The sequence below is a fragment of the Danio aesculapii genome, chromosome 17 (genome assembly GCF_903798145.1).
Source record: "Danio aesculapii chromosome 17, fDanAes4.1, whole genome shotgun sequence".
Lineage (NCBI taxonomy): Eukaryota > Metazoa > Chordata > Actinopteri > Cypriniformes > Danionidae > Danio > Danio aesculapii.
This window is the reverse complement of record NC_079451.1, coordinates 36,551,730-36,560,579: the sequence shown is the minus strand read 5'-3', so window position 1 is coordinate 36,560,579 and position 8,850 is coordinate 36,551,730. Positions and strand designations below refer to the sequence as shown.

General features: G+C 35.0%; 1 protein-coding gene across 4 annotated transcripts in view; it reads right to left on the bottom strand.

Moving 5' to 3' along the window:
• hmbox1a (homeobox containing 1a) overlaps window positions 1–8,850 on the bottom strand; it is a 35,630-nt gene that overhangs the window by 9,467 nt on the left and 17,313 nt on the right. For 2 of the 4 annotated variants that reach the window (XM_056476629.1, XM_056476632.1), the window contains exons 3-8: window positions 7,842–7,927; window positions 7,439–7,549; window positions 4,857–5,013; window positions 728–810; window positions 525–620; window positions 153–274 (exon numbers count right to left, since the gene is read on the bottom strand). In XM_056476629.1, coding sequence (XP_056332604.1) covers window positions 153–274; window positions 525–620; window positions 728–810; window positions 4,857–5,013; window positions 7,439–7,549; window positions 7,842–7,927 — 655 coding nt within the window. The remainder of the gene's footprint in view (window positions 1–152; window positions 275–524; window positions 621–727; window positions 811–4,856; window positions 5,014–7,438; window positions 7,550–7,841; window positions 7,928–8,850) is intronic. The other 2 variants (XM_056476630.1, XM_056476631.1) reach the window with 2 other exon arrangements.

The window sequence follows — 8,850 nt, the reverse complement described above, 5'->3', positions numbered from 1 at the left end:
AAATAAAAACGTTTCTTATACCTCAACACAACTATGTTTTCATTTTAATTTAGCGTTACTTAAATAAAAAAAAAAAATGTAAATATTCAGAAATAAACAATTTAATCAATTCCAAATATTCTAAAGAAATAAATCACAAACAAATCCCTTACCATTCCCAAAACTTGGTCAGCAGCTACCGGTTCACCGTAGTCATTTCCATCGATCTCGTCGCTGTTAGAATGACCTCCCGGGCTTTGGACATCAATTCCATGACTCTCCAGGATTGCTGCTTCTTCGAAAAAAACAGACCTTGCCATAACATATCTGAGCCCATCAGCACATACAGTAAGCCATTTTTTAAATACTAAGTTTCTTTATTTTTGTTCAATAAATTCCATCATTCTCAACAAATGCAAATCTGAAATGAGGCGGCTGCAGAACAGCGATAACAATGCTGAAATAATAAAGCCATTGTCCATATTCAGAATGCATTGTTGCGTGTAATTCCAGCTTTATGGGTCCCCAGAGGGCTTCAACGTTACCTATGTTAGCTCTTCTCTTAATTTCCTTCCGTCTGTTGGCGAACCAGTTGTAAACTTTCAGAGACGTGACCCTCTCAAGATCTGAAAGCTTCTTCCCTTAATCAAATCACAGCAGAGCTCATCAATAATGTCTGGGGCCACGATAACAGCTATTTATACGTGCATTCATCTTCTTTATGGAGCTTCTTGTTTAAACATCCTACCTGGTTTCTGAATTACTGCATTGCAGGCGTTGGCAATTTCCTCTCGTTTGGCTTCGTCTGGGTACTGGTTGTCATTGAAGTAACTGGAGGAGAATATAAAAGCAGAAATTGACACATTTTTAGCTTTAAATACAAGCTTGCATTTGGACTTTGTTTAACCTAGATCTACTATTGGATTTACAGTAGATTGACTGTTTTATGATGGTTATTTCAGTAGTTAATGCTATCTTTTAATGCTAACCACACCCTTATAAGTATACAATGTTTATAAACAAAGTGAATGATACATGTAGTCTAATGCAGTGCTACTCAAAGTCGGGGTCGGGACCCCTCGGGGGGTCGCGGGACAATGAGAAAGGGTCGCTTGCCGATTTCTAAAAAGCAAATTAATTTTATTAAACAATCAGAATTACCATATTTTAATCCAAGATTTTCTCCAGTTCAACCTACTAGAGCAGTGTTTCCCAACCCTGTTCCTGGAGGCACACCAACAGAACATATTTTGGATGTCTCCCTTATCTCACCCATTCACTTCAGGTTTTGGAGTCTCTTCTAATGTTCTGGTGAGTTGATTCAGGTGTGTTGGATTAGGGAAAGCTTGAAAATGTGTACTGTTGGTGTGCCTTCAGGAACAGGGTTGGGAAACACTGTACTAGAGTACAAAATAGTAGTTAATAGTAACATTGTTAACCTGTTAATAATAAACATTAAAAAACAAAATGGAAATAAAAAGCCATCAGCCTTTCATTATTTTGTTTGCGACCCCTGGGGTGATTACGTTATATTAAAGACCCAGCAATAGTGTCAGATTCAGCACATTGCTTTCATGGCATCAGGTTAAACTTTGACACCTTTACGGCACTCGCGTCTATTAAAAATAAATATAGGCCACAACTTAACATGGAGGACAGTCTCTGAGTGGCGTTGTTAAAAATTAAATGATGAATGCACTTGGGATTTGGGTTATTGGTATGTGTGTACCGTTTTGTGCAAGGTTTATATATTTATAACCACCTCAGAGAATATTGGGGGTCGCGAGTCACTGGCATTGCTATTTTGGGGGGTCGCGGGCTGAAAAGTTAGGGATCCCCTGGTCTAATGGATCTGTCAGTTAAGACTATTTTGTTTTTTACGAATAGTCAGTAAAAATAAAATACATGAACTAGTAGATAAATTCACATTTTTAACCGTTTTTTTTTTTTTTTTTACAGTTGTGCATTAAATGTAATTAACTGTTACTATATTTTTACATCGTTAAATTGATCCATTAATGCAATTTTTATATTATAATAACCAGTGTTGGGCAAGCTGCTTAGAAAATGTAGTTAGCTAAGATGTAGAGCTAAGCTGTTAGTTACTCTACTTAAAATGTAGCTTAACTACACTAAAAGCTACCCTCTGGAAAATGTAGCCAGCTAAGCTACAAGCTACATGGCAAAAGTAGTTTAGCTACATGTAAGCTATTTATTTACTTGTTTTTCATTTTTAATGTTCTGTCTTAGTCAATAAAACTGCCAATGAAACATGAAGCTTAATTGTTAAGTTCAGTTAATTACTGCAATTAATATGCTTTTCCAAACAGAAACAAATTTTACTAGATGTAAAAAAAACAACAAAAAAAAACAAGACATCCTGAGTTTCACATTTAAAGTACTATAGTAATGTATAGTAAAAGGAAATATAGACCTATACTGGTCTCACGGTTCGGTTACGATTATGCCATCGATTTGGCGTTATCGTGCGATATTTCGGTGCATCACGGTGCATTGACGATGCTTTCCCTACACAGTGTTGTATTTTGGGGGGTGCCTATAACAAGCTGTCTGTATAAACACACACATGGACACACAGCACCACACTGTCTCTCATTCACACACATACACAAACATAGACAGCACCAAACAAGCACACACACAAACACGCACGCACACTCACGATATTGTGAGACCGCCCACTCCTGTTAAAATTACACCAGAGTAACCGAACGCTCCCGTGCTTTTATTCGGAAATTTATTCCCGCGCTGCATGAAATCTGGTCGGGTCCCGTGACAATGCACAGGTACAGCCGCGGGAATGCATACAGCCGAGAGGAAAAGAGAGGGAAGGAAAAGTCATGCCAGCAGGTGAAATGGGCCACAGTGAGAGAGAGAGAGAGAGAGAGAGAGAGAGAGAAAGAGAAAGAGAAAGAGAGAGAGAGAGAGAGAGAGAGAGAGAGAGCTGGAGTACTTTCATTCCCTCAATCGCAGAGAAATAGGGGCTTCTGCTGTAAGTGCCAGTGAAAGACTTTCCAGAAAACGCACACACAGTGAAATTTAAGTAGTTGGCACCTGTAGTGTTGTAAATACCCGTGCTCGCCTCCCTCGCGACAGAGCGCATATGAGATAAATGACGTCAGTACATAATAACCGGTTATGATTATTACTGAACCGATACCGAATTGTCCGTGTCTGCATCGCGGTGCACTGAAGAAACAATATATATATATATATATATATATATATATATATATATATATATATATATATATATATATATATATGTATATATATATATATATATATATATGTATATATATATATATATATATATATATATATATATATATATATATATGTATATATATATATATATGTATATATATATATATATATATATATATATATATATATATATATATATATATATATATATGTATATATATATATATATATATATATGTATATATATATATATATATATATATGTATATATATATATATATATATATATATGTATATGTATATATATGTATATGTATATGTATATGTATATATATATATATATATATATATATATGTATATATATATATATATATATGTATATGTATATATATATATATATATATATGTATATATATATATATATATATATATATGTATATGTATATATATATATATATATATACATATATATATATATATATATATATATATATATATATATATATATATATATATATATATATATATATATATATATATATAAATCTAATTTTAGTTGTTGTATTGCAACTATAAAAGTACCACAGACACTTCAAAAAACTATAGTATTTTAAATATTTGAAATACTGTATTTATATTAAACTACTACATCTATTTTTTCATGTAAGTGCACTTGGACATGTAGAACAAACAGTGAATAAATGTAAAACCAATTCAACTCCAACAAGCATCAGGATTAACTTTAAGACATGTACTCGAGGTGTGGTCCTGCTGCAGAAATAATTCCTCTACAGTCATCTTTCCATCAAGCAAGTTTCTCCTGTAAGCCCAATGGTTGATTTGCAATGTCACAGACCGGAGCGAGAGTAAAGCAGTAAAGAAGAATTCGGCATTCTCAGTATCATATGGATTTACTTTAATCATCCAGACACTGGTTTCAAAGCTCTGTGAATGACGGTGGCATCACTAAATGATTTGCAATCAGTAAATGTAGATTGTGTGGACGCTACTGCACTAATGGCTTAAAACAATAGCTTCACTACTGAAAAGCTATTTGATTTAGAAAGTAGAGACGCAACCACCACGCTACTGAGAAATGTAGTTAAGAAACAATCGGCTCCACAACCCACCAGGTGGGAATGCGGGAAAACTAGCTCCCCTCCTTTCCTCCATTTACATTTGAAACATCTCCCAAAACACCCCCTGTTCACTTAGCCCCTATTCACTCTACTCACACAGAATGGTCATTTTAAACTATGAATGTTCTATATTAATCCAAGTCACTTTATTTTGCTTTCACTTTGATTTTACTTTCATTTTGCTCACGGGGCTGCGAGAAAATGGAGCGGAGCTGCTGCAAAATAATGAATAAAGAATGAGGCAATGGTCAAATAAGTAAATAAGTGAAAAAAGTGTGACTGCTGAGAGTGCAAGCAGCTAGGGACACCGGCCCTCACGGCCAAAAAAACAGACCGGCCCACCGGGAATTCTCCCAGTCCTCCTGATTAGCCAATCCGGGCCTGCAAGAGGGTCCTGTTATTGTAAAGGATTTCAAAATGTTTGAAGATGGTCTTTTCAACATAAAAGCCATCCGTTTTCCAGAATACCTCATTATAACCTGACCCTGGGCATCAGTTAATGGTCTCACCTCTCCATGACGGCCAGACACTCTTTCCTCCAGGTGAAGCGGCTGCCGCGCCGCAGACGGAAGCTGCCCTGCGTGCTGCTGATGGGTGGAGGAGTCTGACGCCACTCCACAATGTCCTCCAGGGCCATCGGTGTGGGACGCATCGCTAGCGTCGCACCTGAGACACAAACATCATCACATCAGGTCAGGTGAAGCAAGCGGCTCCACGAGAACACACTGAAGCTCAAGCAGATGATAATGGAAAAGAGATGTTTCACTGAATGCCTGATTTCTTGCCTCAGAACAAAATAAAGGAGATGAGAGACTCGAGATGAAGGACATCAAATAAATGTTTAACTTGAAGTTATGACTGAAGAAAAGACTTATTACTACATATTAATAAAATGTGTAATAAGATGTATTCATATTATAAATCATAATAATAAAAATAAATATCTGATGGAATCATGCATTTTTCTTCCATGTTTAATTGTTAACAGAAATAAACAGAATTTGAGAAAAAAACTGTTTAACTTAAAATAGTTTGATGATTTTGACTAATCAATAATTAACATTAAACAAACTGAATCCAGATTTTTTTAAATAAATACAATATTTTGGTAAATTATAAACTTGATTTCAAATAATAATAAAAAATTGTCAAATAAAAATAGAAAATAAGGTCAACATTTAATGCAACAACAGAACATAGGCATTATAATAAACAGCAGAAAATATATTTTTAAATAATTAAAAAGACCCGAAGCCTGTTTTTTTTCCCCGCCAAACAGCTTATACAGTTACAGCCATTAAAATAGACCAGATTTATTTTTAATAAAAAAGTTTGTGTTTTTCTTTTCGTTTTTTTTTTTTTGTTGTTTTTTTATCAGAATGATTTAGAGAAATATTTGGAGTTTTTTTTTGTTTGTTTGTTTTTCTAAATGTAAGTTTAGTGACATCGATATTCAAGCGGTATGCTATCCACAGTGAGTTTACTCAATTTACTCCAGTGATGCATGCAGCTGTATGGCTGTGTGCACAGCTCATACCTATCATGAGAGGGCACGAATTAATGTAGCTTTTTTATTTATGTATTAATTCATTAATTTTAAAATTGATTATTAAACAGTATACACAACGATATACTGACAAAGCAAGAAAGAATAAGAATAAATAAAGGTGTGCGTTTGTGTGTTTTAAAGTGTGTATGTACTTGCATTGTGGTAGATGGGTAAAGAAATCTATTGGCTTTAGTTTTGCTTGCGGTTTTTCTGCACACTAAAAATTACAATTCAGATAGCAATCGCTTAAAACAAGGTTCAAAAAGAGTAAACGCTCTTTAAAACAGCTAAACTTAATTGAGACATTTGCCAAAAGGCCTAAAACTAATGAGACAAGTCTCATCAGCACCTGAGCCAGGGAAAATGAAGGCCCAGCCCATGTCTCTTTCATCTGACAATTCAGATCCGCCAGCTGCGAAGCCTCCTCGCATGGAACCATTACCATTCAGGGTGTTTTAAACAATTTTAATTTTAATTTGGCTAGATTATTATTTTATTTGACAAAGTTTGTGTTTTGGCATTGTTGAAGCATATAGCGAACTTGTTTTAAAGCACCTCACCTCAGATGTTATTCGTTCTACTTTTTTATCTAGTAGATGACTGACCACCAAATAAATATATATAAAAAAACTATTAAAACTAAGAGACAAAACATACGAAATTCATTTTAAAAATATATTTTTTTCAAGAAAAATATACCAATTATATTTTAGTTTGAGCCCATCCATTACACAACTGCGGCTGGATGATCTGTTTTGGTCAGTGGAAAATAAGGATCTAATTAATGCTTCATTAATTGTACCACAATCCTTTGTCATATATTTACTCATTTTTTAATGTCATAATTTTAAAGTTTACGTCTTGAGCATCTGATTTTTCCTTGGTGCTGATGTGCTTTTATTGCATTTAGATTTCAAAGAAAATATATTAATATTAATAAAAGGAAACAAATTATGTCATAATGAATGTTCTTAATAATGTAGCATTTGACAGCAAGCATCGTTTCTTGAGATTGAAATAAGAAAAAGGGATGATGATAAAATCCTGCCAGTGCCCCTGGACTTACAAGTTGTGCATAACCAGTTGGCTCATCATTTAAAGTCACTATATTTCACTATTTGAAAAGTTGACCAGAAGTTTGCCATTCTCCAGCGTTTTTCACAGTTTTAAGTGCGCCATTGCCAATTTTTCTCTTTATGTTCTCTATTGTACGTGGCTGGAAATCTCTATGCGAGAGACATCACTGACGCTTCCGGACCGCATGCATTAAATCTCATTAAACTTTTTTTCCTAAAGTTTTCTCTAATGAAGGCCTGCTAACTATGACGTGAAAAGCCCTAGGGGCTCGGGCTCAAATGCAGGGCTCTATCAACAATCAATAAATTCAATTAACACTTTAAAAAACTTGAGTTGAAAACTTGATGGAACTACATTTTGAACAACCCTAATGTCTTCTGATTTTAGGTGTATGTTTAGAGTCAGAGTTAAAGTTCCTGGCACATGACAGAAGCGCTAGTAAGCCGTTAGATGTTCTGGCATTACCAGGTGTGGTTTTCTCCAGTTGGTACCAGCGGTAGAAAGCTCTTTTCTTCTGCTCGCTGAGGTCTGAGCCCTGTTGGAGAAGCCAATGAGAGATCCTGCTCTGACTGATACCTGCAGAGAATCAAACACACTCTCACTGCATATTCCTCTCTCAGGCCTGCCACGACAAATCCCACAAGCTTAATAAACAACAGCCATAAAGCTGACACTTCTGATTAAATGTTACAAGAAGATCCTGTAGCACTGTGTTTTGATGTGGCACAACAAAATACTACAGTAAAATGCTCTGTTTTCTAATAACACTAAACAACTAAAGGACATTTTATTTCATAAGCAAAGCAGTGTATTTGCAGTGTATTTACAGTGTATTTCACAACAAAAAGCTTAAAGCAGAATTACTGACCTGTCACTTGGGCAACTACTGCCTGTGATATTCGCCGGTTCCCCAAGAACGCTTTAATCTCTTCTTTAATTATAGCACTGTCCATTCTGCAACAACAGAGAGAGATTAAAAAAGACATTACATGAAAAAAGTCAATGCTATTTTTGGTCACATTTCTAAAAGTGCCATTTATTACAACAACAGCGCTTCTAGTGTGTATATTTAGCTGTATTTTGACATATTAACAAACAGTAAGTGTTAAAAACACTAATTGAAGGTTAACAAAATGTAGATATACAGTTTCACTTCCGATATGACCAAGGTTAATGAGTGAGCTAGTTCTAATTTAAATGATTTTAAAGGGGTGGTCCACTACGATATCATATTGTAAATTTTAGTTGATGTGTAATGTAGCTGTGTGAACATAAACAACATCTCTGAATGTAATACACTCAAAGTTCAATGCTAAGAGAGACACTGGCTTTTAAAGAGTTAGCTTAGCAAAGCCTACAGCGAACGAAGTTTGGGGAATACAAAAAAATAAATCTGGGTTAGTGAGATCACAAACACTTCAGGTTATGCGCATACACCTTGTGCAGCGAAGAGAAAGCTAAAACGCCGTCCAAACGCTGCTATTTCCACAGAGCTTCTTCTGTTTCTGTATTTGGGCTTCCAAAAGACACGACACAAAGTGCTTATAATTTAATTTTAATTATGTTCCAGAGGATCATAAAAATATATAGCTAGAATTTGACAAAGGAGAGCTTCCAGAATCTCTCCCAGTTCAGTGCTGGATTCGGCTAAAAATTCCTCAAAGAAGGAGCAGCTCTAACCATAACAGGCAAAGCTGTGGATTGTGAGCCTCAACCTGTCAGTATGTTTTTTTTTTTTTGTTAAAATCGATCTATTACATGCACAGTTTTTAGCGTTAACAGTATGCTGTAGCGAGGATGTAAACAAGGATGTAAACAACGGGAAATGCTGTTTGACACCATTAACAATTTAGCTACAAATTCATATTTACTTCATA